The 18,420-nt window shown below is 46.9% G+C and overlaps 1 protein-coding gene across 3 annotated transcripts in view; it reads left to right on the forward strand.

The window, feature by feature from the left end:
- PPP3CA (protein phosphatase 3 catalytic subunit alpha) overlaps nt 1-18,420 on the forward strand; it is a 393,218-nt gene that overhangs the window by 346,599 nt on the left and 28,199 nt on the right. For all 3 annotated transcript variants that reach the window (XM_029076559.2, XM_029076558.2, XM_029076560.1), the window contains exon 9: nt 16,710-16,835. In XM_029076559.2, coding sequence (XP_028932392.1) covers nt 16,710-16,835 — 126 coding nt within the window. The remainder of the gene's footprint in view (nt 1-16,709; nt 16,836-18,420) is intronic.

Here is an 18,420-nt window from a genome sequence, read left to right on the forward strand (position 1 = left end):
CTCTTTGCAGAGTCCTGTACCGAGCTCTTGGAAGAGTTTGATAAAGTTACTAGACATAACTTCTACCCTCCTGGAGCTTGCAGTCTAATGGAGGATGGTTTTTCGAGTCACCTGCTCTTGAGGTTCAATAAACCTAGTTCCCTGGAGGTGTAATAATGATAAATAATAATAATTATGGTACATGTTAAGAGCTTACTGTGTGCCAGGTGCTGTTACAAGCACAGGGATAGGTATAAGTGGTTAAGGTTGGACACAGTCCCTGTATCACACTTTTCATTCCCATTTTATAGCTGAGGTAGCCGAGGGACGGAGAAGTGAAGTGACTTGCAGACAACGGGCAGAGCAGGGATTAGAACCCATGATCTTCTGACTCCTAGGCCCAGCCTCTATCCACTCCTCCATACAGCTTCTTTGTTGAGGTGATCATTCATTCATTCATTCATATTTATTGAGCGCTTACTGTGTGCAGAACACTGTACTAAGCGCTTGGAAAGTACAGTTCAGCAGCAGAGAAAATTCAATAACGGGCTCATGCAAAAGATTTTCCTCTACTTCGATTTTTCCCTTAAAATGTGCACTATGAGTTTTTAAAATTTGGTTATGCCTGGAATTGATTTTTCCATTGTCATCTGGAATGGGTTTTTTTAACGGATCCGCTCTTTGCGGATAAGGCACACGCCCACCACCTCTGTTGCCTTTTACTCTCCCAAGCACTTAGTACAGTGATCTTCACACAGTAAGCACTCAATAAATATGATTGATTGATTGATTGACCCATTGGTAATTTTAAAGAGTTTTTCATCCTTCAATCTTAGACCTTGGTACTTAACGTTTGCTTTATTCCTCCTTAATGTCGTTATGCAAATGAGACTTGGGTGCCGGGATTTTACCCATCTGTTATTCCCCAGCTCGTTGTGCCTTTACTTTTCGGTGGCATAGGGCGTTTCGACAGAGTTTTAATAATGGAGGATCGAGGCTTTAAAATGAAGGGTCATTTGTTATCATTTCAAGATTATTCATCCACTGGCACCGAATAGTCAACTGTATAAATCATTCATGCGGTGTGAGTTGGAGTAGCTTTTAGATGATCTTAATATAAATAATTCATGCCCCCCTTTTTACAAAAGTTTTCCCAAAGCCTCCCCAGTTTTCAATTTCTGCGTATCCAGTGAACAATCCGTCAGAAGAGCCGTGGGGGCCGCTGGGGGCCCTGCTCTAAAGCCCTCTTTGTTTCGGGCTTACCGCCAACTTGTTTCCTATTTGAAACCCTTAATGAATGGAGAGAAGGATAAGGAAGGAAGCTCTCCTGGGAGGTCCAGAGTCGAAGAGTAAATCCCATTAATCCCTTAAATACAGGTGTCTTCATTCTGCAGAAAACCAGGGCTGACTGAATCCTCGGGGACTGCAGGCTTTTCCTCCCCACCACCACCTCCGAGAGAGCGAGAGGGAGAGAGAAATCCCACTGATCGCTTAAATACGGGTACCTTCGTTCTGCAGAAAACCAAGTGGACTGAATCCTCCCCCCAACCTCACCACCACGGAGAGGAAGAGGGGGAGAGAGAGACAGAGAGGAAAGGAGAGAGGGGCAGACAGAGGAAGAGAGAGAGAGAAGCAGTATGGCCTAGTAGAAAGAGCATGGACCTGGCTGGGAATCAGAGGATGGCTTCCCAGCTCCGCCACTTAGTCACTTAATTAATCTGTGCCTCATTGACTTCGTCTGTAAAATGGGGATTAAGACTATGTGCCTCATGTGGGACAGGGACTGTATCCAACCTTGCATCTACCCCAGAATTTAGTGCAGTACTTAGCATATTGGAAGCACTTGACAAATACCATTAAAGAGGGAGACAGAGAAAGAGAGGGAGAGGTGGTGAAATCAGGTTTAGAGACGTGTATACGGGGGGGCAGCCGAGAAGAACATGTCTACATAGTGGTTATGCGTGTGGATATGTGTGGTTGTGTGTGTTTGTGTGTCTGTGGATATGTGTTTGTCCCTGTCCCACACGGTGCTCTCACAATCTGAGGGTGAAAGAGAACTGACGTTTCATCCCCGTTTCACAGGGGATGAAACTGAGGTATGGAGGTTGTGACTTGCCCAAGGTCACCCAACCGGAAAATAATAATAGTTGTGGTATTGGTTAAGCATTTACTATGTGCCAGGCACTGTTCTAAGCCCCAAGATATTGGTGTTGGACACAGTCCCTGTCCCGCATAGGGCTCACAGTCTTAATCCCCATTTTACAGATGAGGCAACTGAGGCCCGGAGAAGTGAAGTGACTTGCCCGTGGTCACACAGCAGACAAGTGGCAGAGCTGGGATTAGAACCCAGAACCCTCTGACTCCCAGGCCCTTGCTCTGTCCACTAAGCCGTGCTGCTTCCAGAATTAGAACCCAGATCTCCTGTCTCCTGTCTCTCAGTCCCGTGTTCTTTCTATTAGGGCACAGTGCTTCTCAACCTGATCTTTTTTGAGTTTTCCTGCAAGGCCAACCTGCTCCCAGAAGCCCTGGGCACAGCGTAAATGTCTGCTCAGTGTGGGCACAGCCTCACATGGTCTCCACTTCATGTAATAATAATAATAATGTTGGTATTTGTTAAGCGCTATGTGCAGAGCACTGTTCTAAGCGCTGGGGTAGACACAGGGGAATCAGGTTGTTCCACGTGGGGCTCACAGTCTTAATCCCCATTTTGCAGATGAGGTAACTGAGGCACAGAGAAGTTAAGTGACTCACCCACAGTCACACAGCTGACAAGTGGCAGAGCCGGGATTCGAACCCATGACCTCTGACTCCAAAGCCCGCGCTCTTTCCACTGAGCCATGCAGCAGGGGTACGTGAAGCATGTAGCAATGGTAGCAGGGGTTTTGTCTGCTAGCCGGCAGAGGGTGAGACTTGCTGGGTTACATCCATTACACCATGACCTACTGGAAGGAGCCCAGGCCTGGGAATCAGAGGACCTGAGTGCTAATCCTGGCTCCGCCACTTGTCTGCTGCGTGACCTTGGGCAAGTCGCTTCACTTCTCTGGGTCTCCGTTCCCTCATCTGTAAAATGACAATTGAGATTGTGAGCCCCTCGTGGAACAGAACTCCCCGTGGGCGGGGATTGTCTCTATTGCTGTATTGTACTTTCCCAAGGGCTTAGTATAGTGCTCTGCACATAGTAAGCGCTCAATAAATATGATTGAATGAATAAACCTGATTTGCTCTGCCACGTGCCTGCTGTGTGACCTTGGGAGGGTCATTTCGCTTCCTCTGCGCGTCTGTGACGTCATTTGTAGAATGGGGATGTAGGTAGCCATTCTCCCTTCTACTTAGACTGTGTCCAATTTGATTATCTACCCCAGTGCTTAGTACTGCGTTGCCACACTGGAAGCATTTAGCAAATATCCCGGTTTTCATTATTTATCCCTCCTAACCCAGATTCATTAACCTAGTTTCCCCGGGCCAGGTTACTCCTTGGCTTCTAGAAACCCTCTTTTCTGCTTAACGTGGCCTCGTAGATAGAACGTGGGCTTGGGAGTCGGAAGGACCTGAGTTCTGGTCCTGGCTCCGCCACTTGTCTGCTGCGTCACCTTGGGTAAGTCACTTCACTTCCCTGGGCCTCAGTTACCTCACCTGTAAAATCAGGATTAAGACTGTGAACTCCACACATGGAACAAGGTCTGCATCCAACCCGATATGTTTGTATCTTCCCCAGCACTTTGTACGGTGCCTGGCGCCTTGATTCTGTTTATTGCTCTTGATTCTATTTATTGCTCTTGATTCTATTTATCGCTATTGTTTTTGTCCGTCTGTCTCCCCCGATTAGACTGTAAGCCCGTCAATGGGCAGGGATTGTCTCTATCTGTTGCCAAATTGTACATTCCAAGCGCTTAGTGCTCTGCACATAGTAAGCGCTCAATAAATATTATTGAATGAATGAATAGTAAGCGCTTAACAAATACCACTATTATACTTATTATTAGCCGAGATACGAGGACATGGAATACCCACCACCTTTCCTGGTCACTACAACTAGGTGGCTACTGAACATGGCAGGGACGGGGGGTGTGTGTGTGTATATGTGTGTGGGTGGCCGCAGTACAATATTTAATTCAGTCTGTAGAGAAAAACATTAAGGCCAAAAATAGAATCATTTCCGCCTGCCAAATCTCCCGCTTTGGTATTCCGGCCTGCTTGAAGACTCCGCGTGCCCTGAAACAGTTGATTTTTTCCCCATTATCTATTTTGCGTAATCCTCCAAAGAAATCGTGGATTTATTTAGCCAGAAGAGGTGACAGAGGACGCTACAGGAACCAGTGGGATGGTGGTGTATCCCTCAGTGAGTGGTAGTTATTGAGCGATTACCGTGAAGCTCCCGAGGGCCCTGCGACCTTAGTATTCCCCATTACCTGCGTTCCAGGCCCTACTTGCTCTCTCTTTTGGAGGTGGCCTGGATCCCACGGTGTCGGATCAGTCAATCGTATTTATCGAGCACCTACTGTGGGCGGAGCACCTTACTAAGCGCTTGGTAGAGTGCGATCCAACGGAAGCAGCGGACACATTCGCTGCCCACGAGGAACCGACAGTCCAGAGGAAGGTCCGAAGAAAGAACACAGCCGCAGCCATTACACAGGGCTGCCTTGTTGAAAAGAAAATAAATGCGGGTTGGCCGGCTTTCACTATCAATTCCTTCGGTCATGGTTTCCACTGAAATGTGGCTTTTCTATTTACCACGGCCTTTTATGCCTTCAGCCGCTGGGAACCGAGAGCGTGTGACGTATTTCGAACGAGGTTTCAAGATGGGAGCGGACCGGGAAAGGGGCCGGGGGATGGTCAGAGGAACTTTAGTTAGGGTCAGAATTGCTTTTTTTAAAATTTTAAGATGGTAACATCAATGCCTAGCTTCCATTTGCATCTTAAAGCATGACTTTCTATAGAGCAAGTTTGAGCAAGACTGCAGACCCACTGATCGTAATAATAATAATAATAATAATGTCGGCATTTGTTAAGCGCTTACTACGTGCAGAGCACTGTTCTAAGCGCTGGGGGAGATACAGGGTAATCAGCTTGTCCCACGTGAGGCTCACAGTCTTCATCCCCATTTTACAGATGAAGTAACTGAGGCACAGAGAAGTGAAGTGACTTGCCTGCAGTCACACAGCTGACAAGTGGCAGAGGCAGGATTCGAACCCATGACCTCGGACTCCCAAGCCCGGGCTCTTTCCACTGCGCCACGCTGCTTCTCATAATCCACTTTCATCTTAATCCACTTTCCCAAATCAGCAGAATGAAAAGCAACACGGCGTAGTGGGTAGAACACAGGCCTTGGATCATGGTCATGGGTTCTAATTCCAGCCCCGCCGCTTGTCTGCTCTGTGACCTTGGGCAAGTCACTTCACTTCGCTGTGCCTCAGTTACCTCATCTGTAAAATGGGGATTGAGACTGTGAGCCCCACGAGGGACGGGGACCGTGTCCAACCCGATCTGCTTGTATCCTCCCCAGCGCTTGACACATAGTAAACACTTAACAAATAGCAGAATTATTATTATTATCGACAGTGAGCTCGGAGGAAACTGAAGCTCTGCAGCAGCCAACCGGATCAAGAAGGCCCGTATATCCTTGGGAGGCAGCCCACAGACATAAAATAATCAGATCAGAGACAGCCCCTGTCCCACATGGGGCTCACAGTCTAAGTAGAAGGGAGAACAGGGGTTGAATCCCCATCTAACGGATGAGGTAACTGAGGCACGGAGAAGTTAGCGTTGCCCAAGATGACGCAGCAGACTAGTGGTGGAGCCGGGATTAGAATCCAGGTCGTCTGACTTCCAGGCACTTGCTCTCTCCACTAGGCCACGCTACTTCTTGAGATTCAAATCAAGATTCAGATCAAGCTCTAAAGAACCGTTGTGGGGTAGAAGCTTCTCTGTGGTTGGGAGATCCCCATAAAGCCTAGATGCTGAACTTAAATTCTAGCCAAGTCAAATCAATGCCAGATAATTGGCATAGTTAAGGTGAAAAGGCAAGACAGGATCACAGAAAAAATGAGGTCAGGCCCACTGTCAGTTCACCAACATTGAGATAATGCTTATAATAGGAAGAAAAAGTTGGGAACTTGTTCTTTCTCTGCCCCGGGGATTGAACTAAGCTTCGACCAGGCACAGTCCCTGTCCCTGTCCTTACATTTTAAGGGTGAGTGAGAACATGTATTGAATTCCAGTTGTACAGATGAGGAAACTGACGCAGATAAATGACCTGTCCAAAGTCACATAACGGAGAAGTGGCGGAGCCGGGATTAGGGCGCAGTTTCCCAACTCCCGGAATGGGAGAGACAGTTACTCTCCCCCAACTTCAAAGTCTTATTGAAGGCGCTTCTCCTCCGAGAGGCCTTCCCAGTCTAAGCTCCCCTTCCCTCTTCTCCCACTCCCTTGGGCATCGCCCTGACTTCCTCCCTTTGTTCTTCCCCCTCCCCTCCCGGCCCCACAGCACTTGAGTACATATCTGTAATTTATTTATTTGTATTGCTGCCCTGCACTCCAAAACACAGTAAGCTCACTGCAGACAGGGAATATGTCCATTTATTATTGAATTATACTCTCCCAAGTGCTTAATAAAATGCTCTGCACGCAGTAAGTGCTCAATAAATGCGATTGAAAGAATGAATGAAGGTAAAAATTGTAGAGCAGCAAGGGGCCATCTCTGTGTGAGTACTGAGTGGAAGGGATCATCGGAAATGCTGACGGGGAGATTTTATCCAAATGTATGAGTGTGGAATATTTCCGATGACCGCTGGACTCCGAAGGAGGGCGGTGTATCTGTGACGATCAAATTCATCCCTGTAATAAGGATTAGTTATTTCATTACCTGTGGCTTCCAATCTGCTCATGCCAGCTTGGACTTCTCTTTCCCTGGAATTATAAATATTGGCAGTAGCGAGAAATTCAATAGTCATGTGCCACTAGGTTGTTTTGTCAGGGCCAGAGAAAGTTTCTAGTTTTTTTCTTTCGATATTGCCGGGTGTTTTGGTTTTTTATGGTACTAGTTAAACATTTATTATGGACCAAGCACTGTTCCTAAGTCTTGGGATAGATGCAAGGTAATCAGATTGAACACAGTTCCTGTCCCACTTGGGGCTTACAGTCTAATTAGTAGGATGTAATCCCCATTTTACAGATGAAGCAACTGAGGCATCGAGAAGTAAAGTGATTTGCTTAAGGTCACAGAACAGGCAAATAGCAGAGCAGGGAAGCAGCATGGCCTAATAATAATAATAATAATGTTGGTATTGGTTAAGCGCTTACTATGTGCCGAGCACCGTTCTAAGCGCTGGGGGAGATACAGGGTAATCAGGACGTCCCACGTGGGGTTCTCAGTTAATCCCCATTTTACAGATGAGGTAACTGAGGCACAGAGAAGTGAGGTGACTTGCCCGCAGTCACACAGCTGACAAGTGGCGGAGGCGGGAGTCGAACCCATGACCTGTGACTCCGAAGCCCGGGCTCTTTCCACTGAGCCACGCTGCTTCCCATGGAAAGAGCATTGGCCTGGAAATCAGAAGAACCCGGATTCTAATCCCAACTCTTCCCCTTTTCTGCCGGGTGACCTTGGGCAAGTCACTGAACTTACTCTGTGCCTCAGTTACCCCATCTGTAAAATGGGGATTCAACACCTGTTCCTCCCACTTAGACTGTGAACCCTATGTAGGAAAGGGACTGTCTGACCTGATGACCGTGTCCAACCCGATTTGCCTATATTCACCCCAACGCTTAGAACAGTGCCTGGCGCAAAGTAAGCGCTTTACAAATACCGTAATAATAATAATGATGATTTTGTCGCTACTCCGTGCTTAGAACAGTGCTTGACACAGAATAAGAGCCTAACAGATTTTCATAGTTATTGTAATTTGATTTGAAATGGCAGAAAATCCAGTCTGAAGCCATGTTGCCATCATTGAATTCCCAAGGACTGTCCTGGTCTTTCTCCCTCTCAGGGTGGCACCTAGAGAGTTTCCAGTGCTCTCCCAGTCTCAACTAGGGGAGGGAGAGTCAGGCCGAGGCCTATCCATTCCATTCCTAGCGTGGCCGGTGGCTAGCGCGTGGAGGGCCATCTGCTACAAATCAAAACTCGCCCGTGCTGGGCAGCAGCGGCGCGGGAGAGAGTCGAGGGCAGAGACTTGAGTTTACTGCCTGGAAGGTGGCCATGGTAAACCACTTCTGGATTTTTCCCAAGAAAACTCTAGGGATCCACTACCGGAACGATGGCAGGTGGAGAGCAGGGCGTGCTGGGAGAGATGTGTCCGTGGTGTCGCTATGGTTCGGAAATGACTCGACGGCATAAGACAAGATCCTGGTCTTCAGCTAGCCTTATTTCCCCTCCCCAGTGACTCCAGTAGCAGTAACCAGTCAATGGAATTAATTCTGTTCAGTGATGATTGTGACCATTAACACTGTGCTTTCTTTTCTTATAGTATGTCTAATGTCCTGTAACTCCCACTGGTGTTAGAGGAATTAAAACACAACCCCAAGAGAGTCAGGATGAGTGGCTACCCCATTTAGCCTGTTTAGCGCCTTGGGTGAGATTGAATCTGAGTCCAGTTCCCGGCCAAGAAATGTCCTCCTCATCTTCCATCTTCACCTTCTCCCCACCACTCCCTTCTCCCCGACTTCTTCCCTTCGGTTTTCCCTTTCTTTCCCTTTTTTCCTTTCTCATCTTTCTTTCCTCCCTCTCCTTCCCCTTCTCTTCCCTTTTTTCATGCCTCCTCTTTCTCATTATGCCTCTCCCTTTTCTCTTCCATCTTCTCTTCCCTATTTCTTTCCTTCTCCTTCTCCTCGTGCCCTCCTCCTCCTCTGCCTCCTCCTCCTCCACTTCCTTTTTCTCCTTTCCTCCTTCCCCTCCTCCTCCTTTTCCTCCTTCCCCTCCTCCTTCTCTTCTTTTTCCTTCTCCTCCTCCTCTAATAATAATAATAATCTAATAATCCCCTTTTTGTAGATGAGGGAACTGAGGCAAAGAAAAGTTAAGTGAGTCACCCAAGGTCACACAGAAGGTAAATAGCCAACCTGGGATTCGAAGCAGCGTAGCTTAGGGGCAAGAGCTGGGTTTGGGAGTCAGAGGTCATGGGTTCTAATCCCGGATCCGCCATTTGTCTGCTGTGTGACCTTGGGCAAGTTACTTTACTTCTCTGTGCCTCAGTTCCCTCACCTGTAAAATGGGGATTAGGACTGTGAGCCCCACATGGGACTACCTTATTACCTTGTATCTACCTAGAGCTTAGACCAGTGCTTGACACATAGTAAGCACTTATCAAATACCACAACAATAATAATAATAATAATAATCAGATCCCTGGTCCTCCGACTCCCTGGCCTATGTTCTCACTACTGGGCCGTAGTGTCTTCCTCCCTGTCTAGATTGCAAAATGTCCACTTCCAAATTGTCATTTTAAATGATTTAAAATGACCCCAGACATCTCTACCTCAATTCATATCTTCATTTACTATTCTTTGGATCTGTTGCCTTGAGTCAAATATGTATCTTAAGATATACCAGTCCGGTTCGTGAATGGCTTGTTCACGCTCCCTGCAGAAGCAAGGAGACTCACATAAATGTTTGGGACTTTATTGGTGGTCCAGTTGTTTTTAAAGGCCAAAATCATGTACTAGAAAACTGGTGACAAACATTGCATTGGACTGAACCTAAGTGCATTTCATGTACAATGCAGAAGAACAACTTGTTAAATCACTTTTATATTCGCTCTTGAAGTGAGTGGCAGGCAGTGTGAGCAATAGTGAAGGAGGTACAAGATGTTTTTTATTTTTCAATTATATTTAAGTGCTTACTATGTGCCAGACACCGTACTAAACAACGAGACACATACGGGATGGTCAGGTTGGACGCAATCCCTGTCCCACGTGGGGCTCACAGTCTTAATCCCCATTTACAAGATGAAGTAACTGAGGCACATAGAAGTGAAATGACTTGCCCACGGTCACACAGAAGACAAGTGGCAGAGCTGGGATTAGAACCCACATCCTCCGACTCCCAGGAGCTTTTTCAATCTCTTAGGCCTTGCTGCTTCAAGTGTTTGGGATTGTTTGGTGTGTGTCTGTGTGTGTGTGTGTGTGTGTGTTTCTTTGTTCTTTTTTTACTAAATTCTGAAGTAGTTTGGGTGCAGATGTAAGAGAACTCAATCAATGCTCTCGTCAACGATGACTACGTTGGATTCTCCCGACGTATGTCCTAATAATGACATTAGGTTTACAGTTTGCGAATACGATATGTCCTGCATTTCTTACACACGGGGTCATTTCGTAATTGTTTGCATATGGACATTCACTGTTGCTTGGAAATTGAATCTGTTAAATGTGTGGTTTTATTTTAAAATGCTCTGTGAGAACATTTAGGAAATGAAAAATAATATAGATTAAAAACACTAGTGCCCTCTAGTGTAATATCATAATATTAGAATATAGAATATTAGCAGAATATCATTTCTATCAGCAGGTTATTTTATTTGTAATAATCATGTGACTGGAAATTGGAAATATTTCCTTTTTGTTTTCTTTATAAAGAGATCCTTTTCCCCTCTCCTTGCTCTCTCCACTTCTCAAGTTTCCCAGGAGTTCCTTTTCATTTGACTTGGTCAGTATAGAAATTTTATCTGGTCATGTTGTGTTGGTTCATTCAGTCGTATTTATTGAGCGCTCACTACGTGCAAGGCACTGTACTTGGGAAAGTACAATATAATAATAATATTCATATTTGTTAAGCGCTTACTATGTGCAGAGCACTGTTCTAAGGGCTGGGGTAGATACAGGGTAATCAGGTCGTCCCACGTGAGGCTCACAGTTAATCCCCATTTTACAGATGAGGTAACTGAGGCCCAGAGAAGTTAAGTGACTCGCCCACAGTCACACAGCTGACAAGTGGCAGAGCCAGGAGTCGAACGCATGACCTCTGACTCCGAATCCCAGGCTCTTTCCACTGAGCCACGCTGCTTCCCTGCAATATGACAATAAGTAGACGCGTTCCCTGCGCACAACAAGCTTAGTCTAGAGACGAGCTTACAGTCTGGAGATGAGCTTCAGTGCAGAGACAAGTTTCCAGTCGAGAGGTTGAGAGTTTTGTTTCTAGGTGTGGTCTCTCCAATTTTAGTCTGGTGTAAGGAGCATTGGGCTATCAAAGGAAATGATTAGAGGGTAGAAGATCGCCTCATCACCTGACCACCTTTAAACTTCTAGGTTCTAGGCGACTGCTTAATAACTGTCTCCAATTTTGTGTCACCCAGAAAGTCTCGATAATATTGATAGTGGTATTTGTTAAGTGCTTAGTGTTTGCCACACGCCGTACGCAATATAAGGAGATTGGACCCAGTCACTGGGCTCCAAGCGCCTCCCTGCCTATATGGGGGGGAGAATGAGCTTCTTATTGCCATTTTGCAGATGAGGAAACCGAAGCACCCATAAGCGACTTGCCCAAGGTCACACGGCAGGCAGGTGACGGAGTTGGGGTAACGTGGATTTCCTGACTCCCATGTCCATGCTCTTTTCACCAGGCCATGCCACTTCCCTAATTCCCAATTCTAAGTGTGACCCTCTCCCCAGAGAACAACCCCGAGACAGAACCAGGACTGAAATTGCAGCAGGAGAGATTTGGGTAGACCTAAGTCAGGACATTTTGACTGAAAGAGCGATTCAAGAGTCAAACAGCCTGCCACTTAGAAGCTTTGGGTTCTTAGTTTTCAGAGACTTGTGGAAATAGGCAGAGATGGAAGTAAAATGTGGGCAGGGAACAAGTCTACTAACTCTGTTATAGTGTCCTCCCCCAAGCGTTTAGTACAGTGCTCTGCCCCCAATAAGCACTCAGTAAACACAGTGGATTTATTCGTATCATGGAGATGTTGTCTCCGCCTGCTCACGGGACAGCGGACACACAAAGTTGACGTAGATCTTAAAATAAGGTTATTATTTTAACGTCTGTCTCCCCTGCTGGGAGCTCCTTGAGGTCTTCCTACTCTTGCACTCCTCCAAGTGCTTAGTACAGAGCTCTGCCTGGAGGAAGCGCTCAGTAAATACAGTGGACTGATGGGTTGAATTCACGTGGTCCCTCCTCCTCGGCCTTAAATAGATTTAAATATCAATCTTTGGTCTTTATGGAGCACTATAGCAAGAATCCAAGAGGGTACAATAATAATAATAATAATGTTGGTATTTGTTAAGCGCTTACTATGTGCAGAGCACTGTTCTAAGTGCTGGGTAGATACAGGGTAATCAGGTTGTCCCACGTGGGGCTCACAGTCTTCATCCCCATTTTACAGATGAGGTAGCTAAGGCCCAGAGAAGTTAAGTAACTTCCCCCCAGTCACACAGCTGACAAGTGGCAGAGCCGGGATTCGAACTCCTGACCTCCGACTCCCAAGCCCCGGGTACTTTCCACTGAGCCACGCTGCTTCCCAGCAGTTTGGAGCAGGGAACGGGTCGGCTGTGTGTCATACTCTCCCGTACGCTCAGTGCAGTGCCCTGAACACAGTAAGCGCTCGGTAAATACGACTGACCGAGTGAAGAGCCTCGCGACCCCGTAAATTGCTGAACGGCACAGTGGCAACTCTGGCCCACTCGAGATTTTCATTCGGGGAATACAAGAGAGTGGGCCAAAATGTAGATGGTGATGAAATTATCATCATCTACTTCCTAGCTGCTCTCCTCACCTACTACTCTATCTCTGCTCCAACCCCCGCGAGGGAGAGCTCTTTGGACGAGTGGGATCCTTTCCACGAGGTTGGTAGGCACGTTCCCTGCCCACAAGGAGCTTATTATCTAGAGACTATACCCTATTATACTCTCCCGCGTGCCTAGGACAGTGCTCTCTGCCCAGTGTATACGCTAAGTAACACTCAGTAAGTGTGCTCTAAAGGATAGGGCACAGGCCTGGAAGTCGGAAGGACCTGGTTTCTATTTCCAGCTGCGTGACCTTGGCCAAGTCGCCTAACTTCTCTGCGCCTCAGTTACCTCGCCTGTGAAATGGGGATTAGGACCGTGAGCCCCACGTGGGACGGGGACCGTGTTCAACCTGATGACCTTGATTTACCCCAGCTCGTATTGCAGCGTCTGGCACACTTAACAAATATCATAAAAAATAAGTAAATGCCATTGATCTTTCGATTGATTGAGGTGAAAGCAGATACCAGCCAGACTGAGGCAGCACAAGTCTTCCCATGGGTCTCGTTCACCTCATCGTAGCTGTCGTCCGTTCATTCAGTCGTATTTATCGAGGGTTTACTGTGTGCAGGGCACCGTCCTAAGCGTTCGGAAGCATCGTTCGCGTCACCGCCAGCGCGATAAGTATTTTAGAGTGCCCCTTGTGATCCAGGCACTCGTAGGTTCTTGGGCAGACGTGATACTCCCCAGTTTTCTGATGGAGAAGTTGAGTGAATCTCACAAGGCCAGATTAGAATGTCGAAGAGCCGAAACCAGGATCCATGGGCTTCTGGCTCTTCACCAGGACTCGGTTCATTGTGAGGCTTGCTTCTTTGCAACTATTTTTCCTTATCTTTCACCCACTTAAAACCTAATAGATGGAGGAGGCTTAGAGAAGTTTCTTTTCACAAAATGTCATTAATGGATGGAAAAGATTCCAAAAGATTCAAGGATAAGTGAGCTGCCGCTGTGAATATTCATTATTCAAAATAGAGTAGACGCAAGGAAGGAGGGGGAAGAGATTATATTATACGGACGTTGGTGATGTACTGAAAGTAAATGGAAGTTGCGTGTATTTTGTTTCTCTCCGAGGCGCCGCATGTGCCACTGATAATAATTGCAATGTTCTCAGGCAGTTTTGACTGGGCGCTGTTTCTTAAAGTAGATTTGAATGCCCAAAGGCTAAACTAAAAAGGGGAGAGGAAAGGAGGAGGGAGGAGTTAGAAATGTAATGAATCATATATTTCACGTCAAAGATCAATTGATCGTAACTCCTCATTTCGATCATGCTTCCGCAGAGGATTCCATCTTGTTCACTGTACCTCGATCTCGTCTATCTCACTACTGACCTCTCGCCCACGTCCTGCCTCTGGCCTGGAGCCCCCTCCCTTGCCATATCCAACAGATAGTGACTCTCCCACCTTCAAAGCCTTATCGAAGGCCCGTCTCCTCCGAGAGGCCTTCCCTGACTAATCCCTCATTTCCCTTTCTCCCACTCCGTTCTGCGTCACCCTGACTTTATTCATCCCTGCCTCCCAGCCCCACTGCACTTAATGACATATCTGTGACTTATTTACTTACATTAATGTCCATCTCCCACTCTAAAGCCGTTGTGGGCAGGGAACTTTCTACCAACTCTCTTATACTGTACTCTCCTAAGCGCTTAGTGCAGTTTTCGGGATTCAGTTAGTACTCAGTAAATACAGTTGATTGTTCTGAAGCTGAATTCATGTCCCAGTTCCGCTGGGCTAGATCCTGGATTCGATTAGACCGACCCAGACAGTCTGGGATAAATGGATAAATGGCCTGGGATCATCCGTCATAATAATGTTGGTATTTGTTAAGCACTTACTATGTGCAGAGCACTGTTCTAAGCTCTGGGGTAGGTACAGGGTAATCGGATTGTCCCCCGTGAGGCTCACAGTTTTAATCCCCATTTTACAGATGAAGGAACTGAGGCACAGAGAAGTTAAGTGACTTGCCCGCAGTCATAGAGCTGACAAGTGGCAGAGCTGGAAAACGAACCCATGACCTCTGACTCCCAAGCCCGGGCTGTTTCCACTGAGGCTATTTATTGAGAGTTTCCCGTATGCAGAGAACTGTACTACGCACTTCAGAGGGGTCATTACAACAGAGCAGATAGATATGCTTCTTGCCGACGATGATAAAAGTTGATGAAAAGTTAGAGTTTAGTGGAATTGACCATCCTATCTTGCGTCAGTGATTTAATCACTCTGTGAGCTCGTCGCTCTTTAGTGTTTTGCTGCACTTTCCCAAGCGCTTAGTACAGCGCTCTGCACACATTGAGCGCGTGATAAATACATCTGAATGAGTTGAATGCGAGAAAGAAAGGATCAGTGTCATTTTCGGCACCTCACGTCTGAACTTGGAGCACGCTCAGTACAGATAAGTTTCAGCGTATTCTAGCACTCGGGTCACAGAGATTCCAGATTCCCGGGCGAATAAACCTCACGGTTTTCGTTATGGTCCCCCAACTCCCATAGCTTCCAAAAAGGAATAAGACTCACGCACCTAAGATGGTCCCAAGCGACCTCGTTTTCAAGAAAAATAAATGGATTATTCATCCATTCACTCAGGCGTATTTTTTGAACGCTTTCTGTGTGGAAAACACTGTACTAAGTGCTCGGGAGAGTACAATATAACAACAAATAGACACATTCCTGCCCACAGCGAGCTCACAGTCTGGAGCGGGAGGCAGACATTAATATAAACAAATATTTAAATGAAGAAATTACAGATTTATGCGTATGTGCTGTGGGGATGGGAGGGAGGATGAATGAAGGAGCAAGTGAGAGCGGCACAGAGCAGTGGTAGAAGAGGAGAGGAGGGCTTAGTCAGGGAAGGCTTCTAGGAGGAAGAGTTATTCTGCCGGAAGCATCGTAGATAATAATAATCATGGTATTTGTTAAGCGCTTACTTGGCACCAGGCACCGTACTAAGCGCTGGGGTGCGTACGAGCACATTGGCTTGGACACGGCCCCCGTCTCACGTGGGGCTCACTGCCTCAATTCCCATTTTACAGATGAGGCAACTGAGGCACAGAGAAGTGAAGTGACTTGCCCACAGTCACAGAGCAGACAAGTGGTGGAGCCGGGATTAGAACCCATGACCTTCTGACTCCCAGGCCCGGGCTCCGGCCACTAAACCAGATAGTACCTGTGAAAATAGAGACCAAATCAAATAGTTAGAAGCGTTTCAAGCTCTGTTTCACCCAGTTGGTTTTACAAACTCTTCTAGGTGTCGTCCCGTGCATTGGGTTAGGACGTTCTTCCCTGACAGATATGGGTTGAATCCTCTCTATAAAGAGAAGCAGCATTGGCTTAGTGCAAAGAGTGCAGGCTATGGAGTCAAGGGATAGGTTCTAATCCCCGCTTTGCCGTGTGACCTTGGGCTAGTCACTTATCTTCTCTGTGCCTTAGTTTCCTCAGCTGTAAAACGGCGGTTAAATACCTTTTCTCCCTCCCCCTTCAACTGGAAGCCCCATATGGAGCCTACTCTGCGTGGCTCAGTGGAAAGAGCCCGGGCTTGGGAGTCAGAGGTCGTGGGTTCGAATGCCGACTCGGCCGCTCGTCAGCTGTGTGACTTTGGGCAAGTCACTTCACTTCTCTGGGCCTCAGTTACCTCCTCTGTAAAATGGGGATGCCCATGTGGGACAACCTGATCACCTTGTATCCCCCCCCGCCGCGCGCTTAGAACAATGCTTTGCACAGAGTAAGCGCTTAACAAATATCACCATTATTATTATTATTATCTCACACGGTGTTGACATACGGAAGACCCTTGGCAAATAGCGTAATTATCATCGTCGGGTTTTCCGATCCCGAGCCTGTTTTTCACACTAGCTATTGGTGTGCATCTAGACTCATTTTGCGTCCGGAAATAACCGAACCGTCTCCTGCCTATCACAGTCCCCGCCGGAATGATCTGAAAGATTATGGTGACGTGTTGTAAAATGACGGGTCAGAGCGTGGAAGGAAGAATGCATTTGACGAATCCGGTTTCTTTTCTCGTTGTTTCAGCTGCAGTATTGAAATATGAGAACAATGTTATGAACATCAGGCAGTTCAACTGCTCTCCTCATCCATATTGGCTTCCAAATTTCATGGATGTTTTCACTTGGTCTCTACCCTTTGTGGGGGAAAAAGGTAGGTAAGGTAACGGCGGCGAGGTGGGAGTGAAGTCTACGGGAGGGGAGAGGAGGCGTAGGTGAGATCCTTACCCCTCCTAGGGAGCCGGAAGGAGGGCGGTTAGCGTTTGGTTAAAGACCCCAAAGTAGCCGATGGCCCCGTGACCGGAATGACCACGGAAACATTCACTGGACAGCCAGCTAACGAACGAAAAACTCATTTGACGAAATCTCTGGCGTCAGAGTGCCGAAAATGCCCCAATACTTTACTGCAGAAAAAGGAAATAAAAATAATAGAGGAGTCCTAAAAGGCGATTGGCCTAATGCATTTCTCAAACCCGGGTGGAAATCGAGTTAGAGTCGGCTTTTTCCAAGCACGATGACCATCTGGTTTTCATTATTCTTTGGTCCTGACGTTTCATCGAGTTCTCATCTCTATGAAAAGAGAAAAGACGGTGAAAGTAAACCCGAATTTGAGTTTGAGCACGTACTATGTGCCCACACTGCGTTATGCAGTCCTGTGGTAATAGTAGTAAAAAGAAGAAGAATGATGGTATGTGCCAAGCACTGTACTAAGCGCTGGGGTAGATACGAGGTAATCGGGTCGTCCCACGTGGGGCTCACGATCCTAATCCCCATTTTGCAGATGAGGTAACTGAGGCAGAGAGAGGTTAAGTGGCTTGCCCAAGGTCACACAGCAGACGAGTGGCAGAGCAGGGATTAGAACCCACGTCCTCTGCCTCCCAAGCACGGGTTCTTTCCACTGAGCCACGTTGCTACTAGATGCTCAGTAGACGCTTTTATTTCAACCAACACTACTATTCGGAGAACATAGAGAAGAAGGAAAGGCACAGTTTTGTGAGAAGACTAAAATTTAACTGGGGAGACAAGCAGCATGGCCTAGTGGATAGAGCACGAGCTTGGGAGTCAGCAGGACCTGGGTTCTAATCGCGGCTCTGCCACCCGTCTGCTGGGTGACCTGGGGAAAGTCACTTCACTTCTCTGTGCCTGTTACCTCATCTATAAAATGGAAATTAAAACAGTGAGCCCCGCATGGAACATGTCTAACCTTGTATCTGCCCCAGTGCTTAGTACAGTGCGTGGAACATAGTAAGCGCTTAACAAATAGCATTAAAAAAATGAAGGAGATAGAAATCAAGAAGGATCTATTCTCCTGAGCTGTAAGCTCGTTGTGGGCGGGGAACGTGTCTACCAACTCTGATATAATGGACCCTCCCAAGAGCTTAGGACAGTTCTCCGCGCACAGTGGGCATTCAATAAATACGATTTATCGATTGATCCATGACAGACCACCTTTCTAGTTCAAACTGCTCTCCACTGGTTTAATAACGTGCCCTTGCCTTTGACGCCTCTCTCAAAAAAGGCTGGATTTTTTGTGCTTACTTGCGGCAGCATTCCCTCTTACCCTAACACCGATCAAAGGTAGGTCACGCCATTTTTTAGTATTTGAAGTACTTGAGATTCAGGCCGACAAGATCCTTCTGGATTCCTGGGGCCTAAGAGGCACGAACGGTATTTAAAGTTTATCCCTTTTAGGTAGTTCTTCCCGTCAGTACTCGCAAGGCAATGCTCGTCAGAGAAGG

The sequence above is a fragment of the Ornithorhynchus anatinus genome, chromosome 12 (assembly GCF_004115215.2).
Source record: "Ornithorhynchus anatinus isolate Pmale09 chromosome 12, mOrnAna1.pri.v4, whole genome shotgun sequence".
NCBI classification, from domain to species: domain Eukaryota; kingdom Metazoa; phylum Chordata; class Mammalia; order Monotremata; family Ornithorhynchidae; genus Ornithorhynchus; species Ornithorhynchus anatinus.